Source organism: Rana temporaria, chromosome 5, assembly GCF_905171775.1.
Source record: "Rana temporaria chromosome 5, aRanTem1.1, whole genome shotgun sequence".
Lineage (NCBI taxonomy): Eukaryota > Metazoa > Chordata > Amphibia > Anura > Ranidae > Rana > Rana temporaria.
This window is the reverse complement of record NC_053493.1, coordinates 423,711,706-423,734,154: the sequence shown is the minus strand read 5'-3', so window position 1 is coordinate 423,734,154 and position 22,449 is coordinate 423,711,706. Positions and strand designations below refer to the sequence as shown.

Sequence of the window (22,449 nt, the reverse complement as noted above, 5' to 3'; positions counted from 1 at the left end):
CTGATCAATCACAGAACTCATCACAATAGTCCACAAAAGCACGAGTAGAAACCATTCATTGTGGACAGTTATGTGATTTGCTGCGATTGGTCACAGCGTTACAGCCCATCTGGACTAGGCATTGCCCTTCCTGTACCATGTGATCACTGTGACCAGACAAAAACACAATGAAATTTAGAAATTCTCCTGACGAAGCATCTATCGATGCGAAACTAGTAGAGATCTTGACTTGTATGACCCCCTTTGTTTCACCGCCACCCTTCGTCTAGGGTCCATTCCATCTCGGTGATTGGGACGGTGGGTCGTACAGTAGGTCTACCATTTTATACTGCTGCTGTTTTTTGATGCATTTTATATTTATGTGATTCTCCTGTTTTGATATTATGTTAAAATAAATTGATATATCTTTTACTACAACTAATTTCAATTTTTTCTCATCTAGTACCCATATAGTCCCTTTGCCCCCTTACTTGTTCTTGGCTTTTTGGGCCTTTGGGGTCCCATTAACCCTTGCTCTATTCAAAATTGATCTCCAGGTTGATGGTACTATAATTTTGCGTTTACTACTTACACTAAGAGGCTTATACAGAAATCATGAATGGAAATCAATCATCGTGTACAAGTGCCATTTTTGGCCCATCCAGTACCATGTGATCACTGTGACCAATCACAGAGCTCAACACAATAGTACACAGTGAATAGCATGAATGGACACCACTCGTTGGTTTACAATGGTCATGTGATTTGCTGCGATTGGCAACAGCATTCACATAGTACAGATGGGCTAAGATTTTCCCTTCCTGTAACTTGTGATCACTGTGACCAATCCCATACCATCAACACAATGAATGAGATGAATGGAAACCAATCATTGTGTACAACGGTCATGTTTTTTGCTGCGATTGGTGACAGCCATCACATGGCACCAACAGTGGCCCGGTACGCTGATCTGTCATCGGTTGTGTCCCGTAGAAGGGGTTAATAACACTTAACAAACTTTTAGTGTTGACATTGAGAAATTAGAGAGAGCAGACAAGAATTAGAAGAGACTTGGCGAGAAGCAGGGTGATGGTATATAATATGTGAGCCTTCTATAATCAGAGGCGGATTGCACGGAAGGGAATGCTGATGCGAGGATCCCGGGGATTACTGTACTGCGGAGACCTAAAAGAAAATTTCACATTCCTTCCCGACAGCCAAAATTTTCAGCCTAATTACCAAGAAAAAAAGGGGATTTCAGCTTTTCAAAGGGATCTGCTTAATGGTGATGGACATCTCCAGCTCAAAGGAGACTTTAATGTTTTACAATGTCTGTTCCCTTCTAGAGGAGAAGACTTGCCGCCTAATTAGAATGTCGCAGGAAGAAGAATGTAGCAATATATTTTACATTTTTGTAGGAGTTTAGCTATCCTGGTGTGTCTGTCAAAGGGCTCATGTCAGACAGCTTTTGCCTCCCTTTTGCCTCCCCCCCCCCCCCTCCCCGAAGACTATAGGAATGCAAAACCTGCTTGAGGCAGATTAGATTTTCATTCAATGGATTTTTTAATGTGCGTGGTGGGTCAGAGGATGCTGGAGATCCTGCAGCCAGGAAATGAGGCGAGCTCAGACTTGCTGCAGCTTCTAATGCACACTGTGAGAAGCTCAGAGTGTGCAGTGAGCAAGCAATTTCAGTCTAGGAGAGGAGCAAGTACAGAAAAAACTGTGCAAGACTAAGGGGAGGCCGGGAGGGAGGATTGAGGATCATATATTCCAACAGCAGTTGTAAGTCTGCCAAGGTGTAGAGACCATATACGCCCACCAGCCACTTTATTAGGTCCTCCTTGCTAGTAGCGGGTTGGACCCCCTTTATTAGGCCGCCATTGCTAGTAGCGGCTTGGACCCCCTTTATAAGGCCCCCATTGCTAGTAGCGGCTTGGACCCCCTTTATTAGGCCGCCATTGCTAATAGTGGGTTGGACGCCCTTTATTAGGGCCCCATTGCTAGTAGCGGGTTGGACCCCCTTAATTAGGCCACCATTGCCAATAGCGGGTTGGACCCCCATTATTAGGTCCCTCTTTGCTAGCAACAGCTTAGACCCCCTTTATTAGGCCCCCATTGCTAGCAGCGCCTTGGACCCCCTTTATTAGGCCGCCATTGCTAGTAATGAGTTGGACCCCCTTTATTAGGCCCCCATTGCTAGCAGCGCCTTGGACCCCCTTTATTAGGCCCCCATTGCTAGCAGCAGCTTGGACCCCCTTTATTAGGCCGCCATTGCTAGTAATGAGTTGGACCCCCTTTATTAGGCCGCCATTTCTAGTAGCGGCTTGGACCCACCTAATTAGGCCCCCATTGCTACCAGCGGCTTGGACCCCCTTAATTAGGCCCCCATTGCTAGCAGCAGCTTGGACCCCCTTTATTAGGAGGCCATTGCTAGTAGCCAGTTGGACCCCCTTTATTAGGCCGCCATTGCTAGTAGCCAGTTGGACCCCCTTTATTAGGCCGCCATTGCTAGTAGCCAGTTGGACCCCCTTTATTAGGCCGCCATTGCTAGTAGCGGCTTGGACCCCCTTTCTTAGGCCCCCATTGCTACCCATTGGACCCCCTTTGGCCTTCATTCCTAGTGGCATAGATACAAGGTGTTGGAAACGTTCCTCAGAGATTTTGCTCCATAGTGACCTGATCACATCACACAGTTGCTGCAGACTTTGTCTGCTTCACATCCATGACAATCTCCCTTTCCACCACATCCCAAAGGGTCTCTATTGGATGAGATGTGGTGAGTGTGAAGGCCATTGGAGGACAGTGACCTCATAGTGGTGAGATGATTGGAGCTTTGTGACATTATCCTGCTGGGAGGAGCCATCAGAAGATGGGGACACTGTAGTCATAAAGGGGTGGACATGGTCACCAACAATACTCAGGTAGGCCGTGGTGATTAAACCATGGGGGGGCCCAAAGTGTGCCCATCCCCACCAGCCTGAACCGGTGATACCCTATTCCCTACACCCCCACCACCAGCCTGATCTGGCGATACCCCATCCCCCCACCACCAGCCTGATCCGGTGATACAAGGCAGGATGGATCCATGCGCCAACTTCTGACCCCACCATCTGAATGTTGCAGCTGAAACCCACACTCAGACCAGGCAACGTTTTTCCAATCTATTGTCCAATATTGCTGATCCTGCGCCAATTGTATTCTCAATTTCCTATTAGCTGACAGGACTGGCACTCAGTGTGGTCTTCTGCTACTGTAGCCCATCTGCTTCAAGGTTGGATGCGTTTGTGTGTTCAGAAATGTATTCTGCATACCTTGGGTGTACTGAGTGGTTATTTGAGTTACTGTTGCCTCTCTATCATCTGGAACCAGTCTACCCATTCACCTCTGACCTCAACAAGGCAATTTCCGCCACACAACTGCCGCTCACTGGATATTTTCTCTTTTCGCCACCATTCTCTGTAAGACCGAAAGAGATGGTCGTGAGTGAAAATCCCAGAAATACTCAGACCAGCCCCTCTGCCATCAACAACCATGCGACTAGAGATGGGCTCGGGAGTGTTCAAAGTCCCACGTGCCCGATCCTACCAGGGGGTCGACGCGGCTAATCACAGGCAGTGAGACCTTTGCCGATCCGCAGCTGCACAGATGGGGGGGGGGGGGTCTCACTGCCTGTGATTAGCCGTGTGCAGTGTCGGCTGCCTGGTAGGATCGGGCACGTTTGATTTCGAACACTCCTAAGCCCATCTCTAGTGGCACTGTTGGTGCCAGACGGGCTGTACTGAGTATTTCCGACACACACACACACACCTCGAGTTTACAGAGAATGGTGGGGAAAGAGAAAATGTCCTACACACAACTGCTGCTCACTGGATATTTTCTTTCCCCACCATTCTCTGTATACCGAGAGATGGTGGTGTGTGAAAATCCCGGTAATACTCAGACCGGCCCGTCTGTCACCAACAACCATGCCACTAGAGATGGGCTCAGGAGTGTGCGAAAGCCAACGTGCCCGATCCCCACCAGGGAGCCGGCACTGCACACGGCTAATCACAGGCAGCGAGACCTTTCCCCATCTGTGCAGCTGCGGATCGGCAAATGTCTCACTGCCTGCGATTAGCCGTGTCGACTTCCTGGCAGGATCGGGCATATGGGATTTCGAACACGCCTGGTGGCATGGTTGTTGGTGCCAGACGGGCCGGTCTGAGTGATTCTGGGATTTTCACACAACCATCTCTCAAGTTTACAGAGAATGGTGGGGGAAGAGAAAATATCCAGTGAGCGACAGTTGTGTGGAGGAAAATGCCTCGTTTGTGTCAAAGAGTTATCTTAAACTCAACGGCTCGAAAACAGAACTTCTCCTGTTTCAAGCCAACCGGAAAAATCAGCACGTAACATGCCCATTCTGGGCAAAACTATCACCCCCAGCACCAAAGTCAAAAGTCTCGGAGTCATTTTCGACACCTACATGACAATGGATGCACAAATAGGGTCAGTAGTCAGCGGATCCCACCATCTGCTGCGCCTAGTACGTAGACTCACCCCCTTTATCCCGAAAAAAGACATTGTAGTCGTGGTGGGAACAATCATCAATTCCAGACTCGACTATGCAAATGCCCTCTATCTCGGACTCCCCAAATTCCAAATCGCTCGTCTGCAAGTCGTGCAAAATACAGCCGCTTGATTAGTGACCGGCAAAAAAACATGGGAATCAATCTCACCTTCACCGAGATCCCTTCATTGGTTGCCAGTAAAAGACAGAATCACTTTCAAGGCACTCTGCCTAACACATAAGTGTATTCAAGGCAACGCCCCCCAATATCTATGCGAAAAAATAAAAAACTCATAACCCCAATCGCATTCTGCGATCCACCAATCAAAACCTACTCCAGATACAAGTCCAAAGGAGATCGAAGATTTGCAGTCCAGGGACCTCGACTGTGGAACGCACTACCAACCACCATCCGACTGGAGTTGGACCACTTGGCCTTCAGGAGAAGGATTAAAACCCATCTCTTCTGAGGTCAGGTGGTCTCACGAAATGGACACAGTGCCCAGAGGCGATTCAGTTCGCATGTGCTGCGCTATACAAGTTTTTCACTCACTCAGAGGAGAATGGGCAGACTGGTTCCAGATGATAGAGCGGCAGCAGTAACTCAAATAACCATCTCTACATGCCACTTCAATCCCCTTTCTCAGTTTGAACTTCAGCAAGTTGTCTTCACCACATCTAGATGCCTAAATGAATTGAGTTACAGCCATGTGATTGGCCGATTAGCAATTTGTGTTACCAAGCAATTGAACAGGCGCAACCCAATAAACGTGGCCGGTGAGTGTTATTTGTCACAGCCCAAAACGCAGACCATGCGTAGCACACAGTCACAGCCGCTACGCTGAAATGCATACAAGGGTGTACACAAGCTTATGTTATATTAGATACACAAACACACAACGTTGTGTTATATTGCAGCACACATTAAACACAGACAAGTAAAAGCAGAAGGGACAGCAAAATAGTTTATTGAAGGTTAGTGAGTAAGTGACATGAAATGTGAAGAGGAAGCCCCGGAGTCCAGTGTGAGAAAGTCAATGGTGAAGAGTTTCTATAGAGATATACGAGGAAAGGCGCTACATTTCTAGTCATTCCATGAACGGCGCTACATTCTAGTCATTCCATGAACGGGGGGTGCAGTCGGGTCACACCGTCTATTCTCCTCTGTGGAGAGGGAGCGGAAAGGAAGCCGCAGGCCATGCCAGGTCCTTCTCTCCAGGAAAAACAGACATTATTCATGGCCTAACCTCTCCTTTCACTAAACTTCACTACCGTATGGTGAAATCTAAAGGTAGGAACGTGAGATAAGAGCGCAGAGGTCTGGGCGTCCATGGCGAGAGCGTAACACGAAGACGAGAGGGATTCAGCAAGCGCTGCAGAGCGGAGGAGAAGGAAGCGGAGGAAGAAGAGGAAGCGGCTTCAGCAGAGAGGACCTAGTGCAGACAGCCTTGCCTTCTATCCATGGGAAGGAGTAGAGGAAGCAGGCTGGTGTCCCAGTGAGAGGAGGAGATATATTCTATGATTCTAGAGGAGAAACAAGGACCGGGGGGAGGGGGGGGGGGAGATAGAGGGAAGGAGAGAGGCACAAAGCACAAGTGGTTAGTAACATAAGAAACTGTACAAAACTACCCATCATACTACACCTGAGAGAGGGGGGGGGTGGAAATATTACTGCACATCCAACCTGTTAACACATGCAACATGTTCTCCAAAGGTGAACTGATCCTTTAAAGTGATTGTAAAGGCTCCCCCCCCCCCTAAAATAACAAACATGTTATACTTGCCTGCACAGAGCAGCCCGATCCTCCTCTTCTGGAGTCCCCCACGGGTTTCATTCTGGGGCTCCTGTAAAATCACTCACCACATCGCTGTTCATCTGACCTCCTACGTGTGAAGTTTTGGCAGTCAGACTTACATTCCATAAACATCTATACTATATTCCCTGGACGTCCTCTTGTGACGAAACGCATAGGGGTCCATTAATTAAGGTGAACGAGCAAGCATCTTGGAGGTGGAGGGATTGTCACGCATTACCTGTGTTTCCGGATACGTGGATGCCCTTTGCCGTCTTTTATTTACGTTATTTGGAACTTTTATTGGCACTTTATATTTTGACTTGTTTTAGGTGTTGTGAATACTCTTTATAATAGTGTTTAGCCGGCAAACGATTTTAGGATTTTTTTTACATTTGCGCTGAATGCGTTTATTGCTACATAACATGCTTATGATCTCGTTTTTGATTAGTCCAAGCACTTATAGAATCACCCATTAGTTAAAGCACCTAATCCCAGACAAAAGACATTGAAATTGTGGAGGAAGAGCAGGAGGGGATACATTACGGTGCCAATTAGTGATGCAGTAATGATGAGAAAAGCGTATCTTTAAAAAAAAAAAAAAAAAATTACAATTTCGGAAATGTTTGTTCCATTTAGTTATAAACATTTGAATGGATTTTGCTTTCCCCTAAAGAAGCGAAAATCGCGAAACATGTCGGGAATATGCGATTTCTGTATGCTTTAAAACTATTCTGTTCCTGTTTGGATCACAATTTTTTTATATATTGTGTATTTAATAAAATCTTTTAGTATTTTTTTTTTTTAAAAGATACACTTTTCTCATCATTACTGCATCACTAATTAGCACCGTAATTTATCCCCTCCTGCTCTTCCTCCACAATGCTTATGATGTGATTGGCCCACAGCAATCACCTGGTACCTGGACCAAACAGCACCCTGCACCATGTGATTATCTGTTGTCAATCACAGATCACCGGTGATCACAAGCTGTCATGAATGGTTAAACCCATGCAGGACATGTTCATTGTAAGGGTTCTTTCACACGGACATGTCCGTGTGCGGGCTCTGCTTTGCTCAGCAGGGATCGCTCCGTCAATCCCTGCTGAGTAGTTTTAGGGACCGAACTGTCAGAGCGCTGCTCTCCTCTACGACAGACGGACCTAAAAAGGTCCTCCCTCGTGAAAGGGCCATACAAAAAAAATAAAAAAATAAAAATCCCTGGCGTGTCACGAAAAACTGAGAACGGGCCCTTACGGGTTTTTAGGAAGAATGACAGCAAGGCAATCTATGTGGTCGGCGTATAAGTGATGGGAAGGGGCAAAGGAAAGAAGAGGGAAGGGGCAAAGGAAAGAAGAGGGAAGGGGCAAAGGAAAGAAGAGGGAAGGGGCAAAGGAAAGAAGAGGGAAGGGGCAAAGGAAAGAAGAGGGAAGGGGCAAAGGAAAGAAGAGGGAAGGGGCAAAGGAAAGAAGAGGGAAGGGGCAAAGGAAAGAAGAGGGAAGGGGCAAAGGAAAGAAGAGGGAAGGGGCAAAGGAAAGAAGAGGGAAGGGGCAAAGGAAAGAAGAGGGAAGGGACAAAGGAAAGAAGAGGGAAGGGACAAAGGAAAGAAGAGGGAAGGGACAAAGGAAAGAAGAGGGAAGGGACAAAGGAAAGAAGAGGGAAGGGACAAAGGAAAGAAGAGGGAAGGGACAAAGGAAAGAAGAGGGAAGGGAGAAAGAAGAGGAAAGGGAGAAAGAAGAGAAGAGGAAAGGGAGAAAGGAAAGAAGAGGGAAGGGAGAAAGGAAAGAAGAGGGAAGGGAGAAAGGAAAGAAGAGGGAAGGGAGAAAGGAAAGAAGAGGGAAGGGAGAAAGGAAAGAAGAGGGAAGGGAGAAAGGAAAGAAGAGGGAAGGGAGAAAGGAAAGAAGAGGGAAGGGAGAAAGGAAAGAAGAGGGAAGGGAGAAAGGAAAGAAGAGGGAAGGGAGAAAGGAAAGAAGAGGGAAGGGAGAAAGGAAAGAAGAGGGAAGGGAGAAAGGAAAGAAGAGGGAAGGGAGAAAGGAAAGAAGAGGGAAGGGACAAAGGAAAGAAGAGGGAAGGGACAAAGGAAAGAAGAGGGAAGGGACAAAGGAAAGAAGAGGGAAGGGACAAAGGAAAGAAGAGGGAAGGGACAAAGGAAAGAAGAGGAAAGGGACAAAGGAAAGAAGAGGAAAGGGACAAAGGAAAGAAGAGGAAAGGGACAAAGGAAAGAAGAGGGAAGGGAGAAAGGAAAGAAGAGGGAAGGGAGAAAGGAAAGAAGAGGGAAGGGAGAAGAGCAGCAGAGGGAAGGGAGAAGAGCAGCAGAGGGAAGGGAGAAGAGCAGCAGAGGGAAGGGAGAAGAGCAGTGACATTGTGTATGCTCAGCTCCCTCACGGCTCAGGTGGGAGGCGGCTCTCTAGCACACCTCCCATCCCTCATTCTCAGGAAGTATTAGAATATCACTTTCTGGCTGAGAATCTGTCCTCTTCATTTATTTACCTCCCAGGCCTATAAATAAAACACTTCCTGTCGGCTCATCTGTGCTTCCTAACCACCCACTGCTGTCCTCCGCTGTGAAAACCGCACAGACAGACTCTATAGACGTTTGTAGAATACTTCACACGTAGGGGGAGGAGGAGGTCAGATGAACAGCGATGTGCTGTGGCGAGCGATTTTCCCGCAGCCCCAGAATGAAAGCACCGAGCATGCACAGGGATCCTTATTTACAATCTGGGGTGCAACTAAAGCAATAAACCTGAACAATATATAAAATATTTTGGATGGGAGGATTTCCTCTGTGTCCCATCACTGAAGTTTCAAGATACACACTATTACCAAAAGTATTGGGACGCCGGCCTTTACACATACACTTTAATGGCCTCCCAGTCTTAGTCCGTTGGGTTCAATATTGAGTTGGTCCCGCCCCCTTTGCAGCTATAACAGCTTCGCCTCTTCTGGGAAGGCCGTACACAAGGTTTAGGAGGGTGTCTATGGGAAAGTTTGACCATTCTTTCACCCTAAACCTTGTGGACAGCCTTCCCAGAAGAGTTGCTGGGAAGCATGAACCCTACGGACTAAGACTGGGATGCCATTAAAGTTCATGTGCGTGTAAAAGGCCGGCGTCCCAATACTTTTGATAATATATGGTGTCTAGTATAGAGAGGTTTTGTAGGAACCCGTTTCCAATATACACTCACCGGCCACTTTATTAGGTACACCTGTTCAGTTGCTTGGTAACACAAATTGCTAATCAGCCAATCACATGGCAACAACTCAATGCATTTTAGGCACCTAGACGTGGTGAAGACGGCTTTCTGAAAGTCAGAGTATCAGAATGGGGGAGAAAGGGGATTGAAGTGGCTTTGAACATGGCATGGTGGCAGACGGGCCTGTCTGAGCATTTCTGGGATTTTCACACAACCATCTCTTGAGATTAGAGAATGGTGGGGAAAAGAGAAAATATCCAGTGAGCGGCAGTTGTGTGGAGGAAAATGCCTTGTTGAGGTCAGAGGAGAACGGGCAGACTGGTTCCAGATGGTAGAACATCAACAGTAACTCAAATAACCACTCATTACACCCAAGGTGTGCAGAATACCATCTCTGAGCACACAACACATCCAACCTTGAAGCAGATGGGCTACAACAGCAGAAGACCACACTGGGAGCCAGTCCTGTCAGCTAAGAACGGTAAACTGAGGCTACAATTGGCACAGGATCACCAAAATCGGACAATAGAAGACTGGAAAAACGTTGCAGAGTCTGGATTTCAGGTGAGACATTCAGATGGTGGGGCCAGAATTTGGCGCATGGATCCATCCTGCCTTGTATTACTGGTTCAGGCTGGTGGTGGGGGTAATGGTGTGGGGGATGGGGTATCACTGGTTCAGGCTGGTGGTGGGGGTAATGGTGTGCGGCATGGGGTATCACCGGTTCAGGCTGGTGGTGGGGGTGTAATGGTGTGGGGGATGGGGTATCACCGGTTCAGGCTGGTGGTGGGGGTAATGGTGTGCGGGATGGGGTATCACCGGTTCAGGCTGGTGGTGGGGGTAATGGTGTACGGGATGGGGTATCACCGGTTCAGGCTGGTGGTGGGGGTAATGGTGTGCGGGATGGGGTATCACCGGTTCAGGCTGGTGGTGGGGGTAATGGTGTGCGGGATGGGGTATCACCGGTTCAGGCTGGTGGTGGGGGTAATGGTGTGCGGGATGGGGTATCACCGGTTCAGGCTGGTGGAGGGGGTAATGGTGTGCGGGATGGGGTATCACCGGTTGAGGCTGGTGGGGTAATGATGTGCGGGATGGGGTATCACCGGTTCAGGCTGGTGGTGGGGGTAATGGTGTGCGGGATGGGGTATCACCGGTTCAGGCTGGTGGTGGGGGTAATGGTGTGAGGGATGGGGTATCGCCGGTTCAGGCTGGTGGTGGGGGTAATGGTGTGCGGGATGGGGTATCGCCAGTTCAGGCTGGTGGTGGGGGTAATGGTGTGCGGGATGGGGTATCACTGGATCAGGCTGGTGGTGGGGGTAATTGTGTGCGGCATGGGGTATCACCGGTTCAGGCTGGTGGTGGGGGTAATGGTGTGCGGGATGGGGTATCGCCGGTTCAGGCTGGTGGTGGGGGTAATGTGTGCGGCATAGGGCATCACCGGTTCAGGCGGGTGGTGGGGGTAATGGTGTGCGGGATGGGGTATCGCCGGTTCAAGCTGGTGGTGGGGGTAATGGTGTGCGGGATGGGGTATCACCGGTTCAGGCTGGTGGTGTAATGGTGTGCGGGGTGGGGTATCACCGGTTCAGGCTGGTGGTGGGGGTAATGGTGTGCGGGATGGGGTATCGCCGGTTCAGGCTGGTGGTGGGGGTAATGGTGTGCGGCATAGGGCATCACCGGTTCAGGCGGGTGGTGGGGGTAATGGTGTGCGGGATGGGGTATCGCCGGTTCAAGCTGGTGGTGGGGGTAATGGTGTGCGGGATGGGGTATCACCGGTTCAGGCTGGTGGTGTAATGGTGTGCGGGATGGGGTATCACCGGTTCAGGCTGGTGGTGTAATGGTGTGCGGGATGGGGTATCACCGGTTCAGGCTGGTGGTGTAATGGTGTGGGGTGGGGGGGGGGATATTTTCTTGGCACACTTTGGGCCACTTAGTACCAACTGAGCATCATTTAATCACCACGGTCTACCTGAGTATTGTTGGTGACCATGTCCATCCCTTTATGACTACAGTGTCCCAATCTTCTGATGGCTCCTCCCAGCAGGATAATGCCCCAAAGCTCCAATCATCTCACCACTATGAGGTCACCTGTCCTCCAATGGCCTCCACACTCGCCACATCTCATCCAATAGAAGACCTTTGGGATGTACCCAATATAGTGGCCGGTGGGTGTATGTCTGGGATAAAGGAGAGAGGTGGTTTTGCGAGAACAAATTTCCAATATATACCCAGATTTAAAGGGGTTGTAAAAGGTAAAAAAAAAATCCCAATATCTTCCTTTACCTTAGTGCAGAGACACACGCACACAATCCGTCATATTTTCTTTATCTATAGTTTATATGATCAAAGTGGAGAGAGACACACACGCGCTCAGAGCGATGACAGGAAGACGAGACGCTGAGCCTTTCTGGTTTAAATTATTAATCAGTAATCCAAGACAGAAAAAAAAAATCTGCTGCCAGATTGCGCGGTTATGGGACATTCCACATAAATAGTCCGCTTTCTGCCAAGTGTGTCATAAAAAAAAAAAAAAAAGGGAAGTGGTCGTTCAGGCCGGACCTTTTCACCAATGACATCACTGTGCCATGACTGGTGACCGGTACCATTTAACCACTTAAGGACCGCCTCCCGTCACACGTCCAGCCCCACCCCCCTACAGTTAGAAACACATATGAGGTCACACTTAATCCCTTCAGCACCCCCTAGTGGTTAACTCCTAAACTGCAATTGTCATTTTCACAGTAAACAATGCATTTGTATAGCACTTTTTTGCTGTGAAAAGGACAATGGTCCCAAAAATGTGTCAAAATTGTCCGATGTGTCCGCCATAATGTCGCAGTTACGAGAGAGAAAAAAAATTATTAATAAAAATGCAATAAAACTATCCCCTATTTTGTAAACGCTATAAACTTTGCCCAAACCAACCGATAAACACTTATTACGTATTCTTCTACATATTTTTGGTAAAAAAAAAAAAAAGTATCGGCCTAAACTGAGGAAAAAAATGTTTTTATATATTTTTGGGGGATATTTATTATAGAAAAAAGTAAAAAATATTGCATTTTTTTCAAAATTGTCGCTCTATTTTTGTTTATAGCGCAAAAAAAAAAAAAAAAAAAAAAAAAAAACACGCAGAGGTGATCAAATACCACCAAAAGAAAGCTCTATTTGTGGTGGGGGGGGGGGGACGCCAATTTTGTTTGGGAGCCACGTCGCACGACCGCGCAATTGTCAGTTAAAGCGACGCAGTGCCGAATCGCAAAAACTGGCCGGGTACTTTACCTGCGTAACAGTCTTAAGTGGTTAAACTTTTCAAAAATTCCAAAACACGTTTCAAATTCCCCAACTTTTCTAAACTGATTCAAAAAACTTTTGAATTCGATCCGAAAACGAATGAGACGAAATAAACAAATTTAACGGAACGAATTTTCGTAAATAACGAATTTGAGACCAAACATTTTTTGGACAGCATCGCGGTGCCAATCACATAGCCGGAGCGTGCAAACCCGGAAGAAAGACCAGGGGAAGACGTCAGCCCTCAGCGACAGTACAGCGCTGGACGGCTTTGTTCCAAGCATTTCATAATGTGCTAGTATGAAATGCATACTAGCACGTTATGCCATTGCCCTGCAAGAGTTTAATTTTTTTTACTTTTAACAGCCACGATTTACAACAAATTTAAAATAATGCAATGCCGTAAAAAAAAAAAAAAAAAGGCCTGGTCATATTCTGTACCCATGCCTGCTTCTGACCATGGATCGCCAAGGATAGAGGCGCACACTCAGCTTTTACAATGGAGCGGGTCGTAGGCCTCCCCCCCCCCCCCTTCTAGTGGATTTAGGGCCGCCATCTTGTTATTGGGGGGAATTTTATGCACAATGCTGCATGTTTGACCAGGAAGGTAGAGTTCCCCCTTCATTCGCACACAATACACAGCTCAGTGAGGAATGTGCACGATAAAATCTTAATGGTGACCACACAAAAGAGGAGATGATTGCCATGCAACACACACATAATAATACTAGAAACTCAGGAAAACCAAACGACGAGGAATCTCTGTAGTGATGGGAATCTCCAATCATCTTCTAGTCACCTGTGCTGATAAAGCTTGGAGGTGAACAGATTAACCACTTAAGGACCGCCTCCTGCACATATACGTCGGCAGAATGGCACGGCTGGGCACATGTACGTCCTGTACTAGTACCCAGCCGTGGGTCGCGGGCGCGCTCCCGCGACCCGGTCCGAAGCTCCGGGACCGCGGGTCAGATCGCCGCTGGAGTGCGGAGATCGGTCCCCGGAGCTGAAGAACGGCGAGAGCCGTATGTAAACACGGCTTCCCCGTGCTTCACTGTGGCTGCTGCATCGATCGAGTGATCTATTTTATAGGGAGACTCGATCGATGACGTCACACCTACAGCCACACCCCCCTACAGTTGTAAACACACACTAGGTGCACACTAACTCCTACAGCGCCCCCTGTGGTTAACTCCCAAACTGCAACTGTCATTTTCACAATAAACAATGCATTTTAAATGCATTTTTTGCTGTGAAAATGACAACGGTCCCAAAAATGTGTCAAAATTGTCCGAAGTGTCCGGCATAATGTCGCAGTCACGAAAAAAAAAAAAACGCTGATCGCCGCCATTAGTAGTAAAAAAAAATCAAGAATAATAAAACTATCCCCTATTTTGTAAACGCTATAAATTTTGCGCAAACCAATCGATAAACGCTTATTGCGATTTTTTTTACCAAAAATAGGTAGAAGAATACGTATCGGCCTAAACTGAGGAAAAAAAAAATATTTTATATACGTTTTTGGGGGATATTTATTATAGCAAAAAGTAAAAAATAGATTTTTTTTCAAAATTGTCGCTCTATTTTTGTTTATAGCGCAAAAAATAAAAACCGCAGAGGTGATCAAATACCACCAAAAGAAAGCTCTATTTGTGGGGAAAAAAGGACGCCAATTTTGTTTGGGAGCCACGTCGCACGACCGCGCAATTGTCAGTTAATGCGACGCCAACAAACATTATTGATATGAATAGCAGTTGTGCATATCAGGAATAAATGGGGGTTCGAAAATGATCAGATTGTGGGGTTCATGGCCCGCTATTGGGACGTCATGTCCCGTTCAGAGCTGTATATACAGACACCACAGCTGGATTCAAGCAGGCAACAAAAAAGAAAAGAAAAAATGAACTTAGCAGGTGGCACCAACCTTCACCAAGAATCTCCTAAAAGGACAGGGTTGATGTAGGATACATAGGAGCAGTAAAAGAAAAACGTAAAAGCTAAAATATAAAACAAAAATATTACAAACAGGCAGGTCCTCTATTGCAGAAGAGCCATGCAATGTCCCTTCTGCGATAAAATGCACCTTCCTGCAATGCTCTGCAAAATGTGCAAACAGAGCTCCCTTTATATTTCCAGGGAGCTGGAAGTGACGTCATCTCGCACCGGCCAATCAAAGCGCCCCGAAGACCGGCAACCCCAGAACAATCCGCTCCACTTTAAGGGTCGTTACTGTGCCACCAGGAATGTGATCTAGCAACTGGCGAGTGAGTGAGAAACTTATATAGCGCAAACAAATGCGAACTTAATCGCCTCAAGGCGCTGGCATCCAGAGTTGTACAGGTCTTCAGAAGAGGTCTGGCAGAAGGCGTTACCAATAAGTTACACTAGAAAACCTCCTACCAAGAATCTTCAGACTCAGGAGGTTCAAGCTTCGGGTTCACATACATGCGGGAAACAGTGAAACCTGAGCGTTTTCCAAACCGCAGTGAAATCGCACTCCGTTCATGCGTTTTGCCACCGAAGTCCATGTTAAATTAATGGCACTCCAAAACAGATGGCAAAAACACAAGAATCAAATCGCATGCGACCTGATTCCGTTGCAGGAAAATAAATAAAATTAAAATGATATAGGATGTTGCACTTTCTTTGTGCGATTCAGAGCAAATTGAGCCCATACAAAATGAATGGGCTCAAATCGCACTGCAAAGAAACGCATGAGATTTGAACAGGAATGGGGTCCGATTCCTATCCAAATCGCATGCGGTGTCCCACAAGTGTGAACCCAGGCCAAGGGTGTCATAAACCAGGGAAGAGTTACAGAACTACGTACCTGAAGCGCCAATCTCTCCTGTGCCGTGTTCGCCATTCGCAACCACTGCGGCAGGAGTCACTAAAAAAAAAAAAAAAAAAATTACTTCAATTCTGTGAAACTGAATTTTATTTTTATAATAAGAGGATGGTGAAATTTAAAAAAGTTACAGGAGGAATTAATCCCCTTCTGAAAGCTTTCCAGAAGCTCACGAGTCGCTCGGAACACTTTCATCAGAAAGCCACCGGCTGGAACAAACACCGGGGTTATGGCCGATATATTCAGCTAGAATCCTGGTACACCACTTGAAATCAGCAAAATTGTATTAATTATATATATATATATATATATATATATATATATATATATATATATATATATATATATATATATATATATATATATATATATATATATATATATATATATATATATATATATATATATATATATATATATATATATATATATATATAAAATACAGATTCCGAGTATTTGTGGGAGTACTCGTACTCCCGCAAATACCCCCGATACCGAAATAGAATACTCCCCCCCCCCCCCCCGCTTGGTTAATACGGGCGGGGAACATTACAGCATTCATTTGAATAGCTGTAGTCTTTCCCGCCGCGCATAGACACTCCCCCTTGCTCGGATGAACTGTCCAATCCCGAGCAAGGGGGAGTGTCTATACGCAGCGTGGCGCGAAAGACTACAGCTATTCAAATGAATGCTGTAATGTTCCCCGCCCGTATTAACCAAGCGGGGATGCGGTGCGGCAGTGGGGATGCGGCAGCATGTACGGTAAGGGGGACATGGCTGCATATATGGGGGGGGGGGGGACATGGCTGCATTTGGGGACACATTTAAAAAAAAGTATCGGTATCGGCGAGTACTTGAAAAAAAAGTATCGGTACTTGTACTCTGTCCTAAAAAAGTGGTATCGGGACAACCCTAAATTTATATATATATATATACACACACACACACACACACACACACACACACATATATATATATATATATATATATATATATATATATATATATATATATATATATATATATATATACATATACACACACATACATACATACATACATATATATATATATACATATACACACACATACATACACATTTCCACAGAGTAAACTAAATAGACTGTCACATGATTAAACCAACCAATAAAAAGGGTGCAATACAATTGGATAACAGTAATCAGAAGTGTCTTTGCTGGCTTACATCACCCACAAATAAAGTGCGGTTCAATGCTGAATTAAGGAGGGGGGGGGGAGCACATGTTAATGAAAAGCTTTCTGCCATAACCCCCAGCCCCCCCACCACCCACCAGGACACGACTTACGCTCTGTATGGCCTCCATCGACGTGCTTGTTCTTTGGGTCTGCCTCATCGTCATCCAGCAATGGAACATAGTCCGTCTTATCGCAGGTCTCCCCGATGAGATCGTCATAAGGCTCCGCCTCCAGCGAGCTGATAAAGTCCCGCTTGATTTCAGGTTCGATATCCAGGGGAGTGTCCTTCAGGGCGTCACCGAGTTCCAGGTCAGCCATTGTCTACTTCTAGATCTGCGGAGATAAAAACATAGGAGGCAATTAAAAAAATTAAATAAAATAAATGGGAGCGCACCTCTTCATAGCAAAACACTTCAAATGTAACGATCGACAATGATGTACTTTTGTCTCAAAGTCCATCCTCTATACAAAAATTATTTTGGCTTGGAGTTTAATTTAAAGGTAATTAAATGTAAAATCCACGGAAACATTTTGTTTCCTAAAGCCCCGTATATCATGGGGGATGGGCAGTGTTGGTTTTCCCCACACATTGCGTTTTTTGTTGAATTTTGGTGTCATGTGACCAGAGCACCTTCCCCCACATGTTTGCTGTGTCCCCTCCCCCACATGGCTTCTCACAAACTACAAACAGGACTTCTTATGTCTTTCTTTCTCCAATGTCTTTCTTCTTGTCACTCTTCCATAAAGGGCAGATTTGTGGAGAGACCACTAATAGTTGTCCTGTGGACAGATTCTCCCTCCTGAGCTGTGCAGCTCCTCCAGAGTTACCATGGGACCACTTGGCCACTTCTCTGATGAATGCTCTCCTTGCCCGGCCCGGTCAGTTTAGGTGGACGGCCATGTCTTGGTAGGTTTGCGGTTGTGCCATACTCTCCCATTTTCCGATGATGGATTGAACAGAAACTCTGTGAGATCTTCAAAGCTTGGGAGATTTTTTTATTTTTATAACCCAACCCTGCTTTATACTTCTCCACAACTTTATCCCTGACCTGTCTGGTGTGTTCCATGGCCTTCATGATGCTGTTTGTTCACTAATGTTCTCTAACAAACCTCTGAGGGCTTCACAGAACAGCTGTATTTATACTGAGATTAAATGACACACAGGTGGACTCTATTTACTAATTAGGTGACTTCTGAAGGCAATTGGTTCCACTAGACTTTAGTTAAGAGCAGGGCAGCCATCAGGGGGGTACAGCCGATACAACTGTAAGGGGCCCAGAGGCCTGAGGGGCCCACCCGGGCCAGAAGAAGGCAAGATATATAAAAGGTGTGAGGGGGGCTAGCATATAGATACTATATAGGATTAGGGGGGGGGGGGCTAAGTGCATACAGGTGAGTTGGCTGGTGTGGATTCGGTGGGATGGCCCGTGGGCAAGCCCTAGGGCAGGGATATGCAATTAGCGGACCTCCAGCTGTTGCAGAACTACAATTCCCATTAAGCATAGGAGGACTCTGACAGCCACAAGCATGACACCCAGAGGCAAAAGCATGATGGGACTTGTAGTTTTGCAACAGCTGGAGGTCCGCTAATTGCATATCCCTGCCCTAGGGAATGTTGGTTGTCAGGCTCGGGGGGGCCCAGGACTAAAGCGGTGTCAGGGGCCCAAAAATTTCTGATGGCTGCCCTGGTTAGGAGTATCACAGTAAAGGGGGCGCCATACAAATGCCACACACACACACACACACACACACACACACACTTCACATTTATTTGTATCATTTTCCTTCCACTTCACAATTGTGACACTTTGTGTTGATTTATCACATAAAATCCCAATAAAATACATTTACATTTTGGCTGTAACATGACAACATATATTTCAAGGGGTATGAATACTTTTTCAAGGCACGGTGTACACACTTTAATAATCATAACAGTCATAATATACATTTGATCTACTTTAGATTACATTTATAACCCCCTCCCCCCTAACATTGCCACATACGTAAACTCCGACAACAGCAAAAAGTTCGATTTGATACAAATCTGAGGAATGAAATTGCTGCCCCCCCCCCCCCCAAATCTCCTCGGCTCAGATTAAGCCACGCTGCCATAAAAATAGACATAATTCCAAATGATGGCGCAGCTGCTGAAAGGAGCCCCATTTAGAACATGCAGAAAGAGCAGAGATCTAAGTCTTAATATAGAGGCCGGCCGTCCTCAACACTAATCCAAAGAGATTGTGGCAAGCTCATCAAAAAAACTCAACAGCTCAGATTTAACAGAAAAAATAAAATAAGCTCTTGGTGGCCGATCAGAGAGGAAACAAAACTTCACACCAACCAACGTTGTCACTGGGCTTAGAGCGAGGAGGAGCAAAGAAAGACCCCAAAAAACAAAAAAAACAGCAAAACTTAACCAGAGTAAAAGCGAATTTTCATATTAACAGGATCAAGAAGAAAAGTCCTGCGCAAGAGGACCATCCCCGGGGGGGGGGGCGCGACACTACACAAGAGGACCATCAACGGGGGGGGGGGGGCGACACTACACAAGAGGACCATCCCCGGGGGGGGGGGCGACACTACACAAGAGGACCATCCCCGGGGGGGGGGGGGCGACACTACACAAGAGGACCATCCCCGGGGGGGCGACACCACACAAGAGGACCATCCCCGGGGGGGCGACACCACACAAGAAGACCATCGCCAGGGGGCGGGCTACACTACACAAGAGGACCATCGCCGGGGGGGGGGGGGGGGGGGGGCGACACTACACAAGACCATCGTCGGGGGGGGCGCACTACACAAGAGCCATCGCCGGAGGGGACCATCAAGGGGGGGGGCACACACACAAAAGAGGACCATTGCAGGGTTGCAGGGGGGGGGGGGACACTACGCAAGAGGACCATCGCCAGCATAAAGGCGAGGGCACTGCGCAAGAAGACCATTGCCAGCATAAAGGCGAGGGCACTGCGCAAGAAGACCATTGCCAGCATAAAGGCGAGGGCACTGCGCAAGAAGACCATTGCCAGCATAAAGGCGAGGGCACTGCGCAAGAAGACCATTGCCAGCATAAAGGCGAGGGCACTGCGCAAGAAGACCATTGCCAGCATAAAGGCGAGGGCACTGCGCAAGAAGACCATTGCCAGCATAAAGGCGAGGGCACTGCGCAAGAAGACCATTGCCAGCATAAAGGCGAGGGCACTGCGCAAGAAGACCATTGCCAGCAGACGGCGAGGGCACTGCGCAAGAAGACCATTGCCAGCAGACGGCGAGGGCACTGCGCAAGAAGACCATTGCCAGCAGACGGCGAGGGCACTGCGCAAGAAGACCATTGCCAGCAGACGGCGAGGGCACTGCGCAAGAAGACCATTGCCAGCAGACGGCGAGGGCACTGCGCAAGAAGACCATTGCCAGCAGACGGCGAGGGCACTGCGCAAGAAGACCATTGCCAGCAGACGGCGAGGGCACTGCGCAAGAAGACCATTGCCAGCAGACGGCGAGGGCACTGCGCAAGAAGACCATTGCCAGCAGACGGCGAGGGCACTGCGCAAGAAGACCATTGCCAGCAGACGGCGAGGGCACTGCGCGAGAAGACCACATCCCCAGAAGACGGCACTGCACAAGAGGACCATTGCCAGTAGAGGGCGAGGGCACTGCACAAGAGGACCATTGCCAGTAGAGGGCGAGGGCACTGCACAAGAGGACCATTGCCAGTAGAGGGCGAGGGCACTGCACAAGAGGACCATCACATTTAAGTGTGTTCCGGATGGGGGGGGGGGGTGGTCATACAGAGGCCCAGAAGCCATTGCTTCACTTCTGAAAAACAGTGACCTCTCTAAAGCAGAGGATAAGATTTCAACTTTATAAAATTTGAGGTCCTCTAGCCATAGGCCTGAAATGACAGACCCGTCCCTGTCTGCAGGGCCAAGAAACACCTTTAATACTTGAATTCTGACATTTCTCTCCTACATGTAAAAAAACAATTTTTTTTTACAAGACATTACAGACGCCCAAACACTTCCTCGCACTGTATTTGCGCAGCAATTTTTCAAACTTTTTTTTTGGGGAAGTTTCATGATTAAAAAATAAAATAAAGTAAAGTTAGCTCAATTTTATGGCAATGTAAGGGAAGGATGGAAGGAAGAGGTCACATGTATAGCCCTAAGGGTAGGCCTAGATAGGCAGGGTGGGAGGGGAGGAGGGGGGGAGGGGGGGGTTAAATTAAATTATATCATAGCACAAGCATCACGTTTCACTTATTTAGCACAAGGGAAGGAATTGCGTTTGAATATACACTTAAATGTTTTTTTCTTTTTCTCTTCCTGGGTAGTTTTAAAAATGGTATATAATTTTTTACCTTCTGATGTTAAGGGGCTGTTTTAGATTGATATCTTTGGTTGGGTATGAGACCTAAAATGATAAATATAGGCTCCTGGAATGTCCGGGGGATGGGGGACCCAGTGAAAAAAGCTGCAGTTTTCACTACCCTGGAGTGGTATGGGGTAGAGGTGATTTGTATTCAAGAGACCCATTTGACTAAAGAAACAAAGTTAAGACTGGTTAATAAAAGAAAATATCAAAGCCAGTACCACTCTGTCTACACCTCTTACTCCAGAGGAGTGAGCATAGTGGTAAAAACTGGCGTATCATTTGTATGCATGGAGGCAAGAATAGATGAATTGGGCCGCTATATTTTTTTGCACTGTTTGATAGAAAACGTACCGTATGTATTGGCCAATATTTATATACCTCCTCCCTTTAAGATGGAGGTTTTATATAAATTGATGGAATTTGTGGTAAATAAAGTAAATATCCCGGTATTCGTGGTTGGAGACCTAAATAACGTGCTAAATAGAACGATGGATAGATTTCCACCAGGGGCACGGAGCCTAGGGGAAGGTGAGGGGCGTCTAAACCAATTTCTGAAAGAGGTTGGGTGGTGGGACATTTGGAGGGTGAAACACCCAGATCTGCGGCAGTATTCCTGTTTTTCAAGTACATATTCCACATTATCAAGAATAGATATGGCCCTGGGAAATGGTGCATGTTTACATGTAGTTAGTAAAATAGCATACTACCCAAGAGGGGTTTCTGATCACTCCCCTCTGGTGCTGTCACTAAATACAGGGAAGAAATGTCCCCTAAGTAATTGGAAAATAAGTCCCTTCTGGTTAGAAGTGATGGGGAAGCCAGAAGAAATTAGCACCAAATTGAGGGAATTTCTGGACTTTAACACGGGGACAGCGCCAGAGGGAGTGGTGTGGGACGCCCTAAAGGCATTCCTCAGGGGTATATTGATCCAGCAGGTAGCTAAGATTAAGAGAAACTCAAGGGAATGGGAGGAGAAAATCAGGGAAGAGGTCCTAGAGGCTGAAAAGCAATATGTGGAAAATCCAACATCGTCTAAACAACAACTATGGTTGGAGAAGCAACAGGAATACAAGTTAGTGGTAAATAAGAAAGTTGAAAATAAGCGTCTATTTCAGGAGCAGAGTGCCTTTTCGGAGGGGGAAAGTGTGGGTCATACTTTGGCCCTCCTAGCAAAAACTAATATGGCACCCTCTAATGTTCCAG

The 22,449-nt window shown here is 46.9% G+C and overlaps 1 protein-coding gene across 20 annotated transcripts in view; it reads right to left on the bottom strand.

Moving 5' to 3' along the window:
- The window catches only part of MAP4 (microtubule associated protein 4), a 253,956-nt gene that overhangs the window by 153,347 nt on the left and 78,160 nt on the right, over nucleotides 1-22,449 (bottom strand). For all 20 annotated transcript variants that reach the window (XM_040355307.1, XM_040355322.1, XM_040355319.1 and 17 more), the window contains exons 3-4: nucleotides 16,983-17,205; nucleotides 15,640-15,699 (exon numbers count right to left, since the gene is read on the bottom strand). In XM_040355307.1, the coding sequence (XP_040211241.1) occupies nucleotides 15,640-15,699; nucleotides 16,983-17,190 (268 nt within the window). In that variant the 5' untranslated portion in view covers nucleotides 17,191-17,205. The remainder of the gene's footprint in view (nucleotides 1-15,639; nucleotides 15,700-16,982; nucleotides 17,206-22,449) is intronic.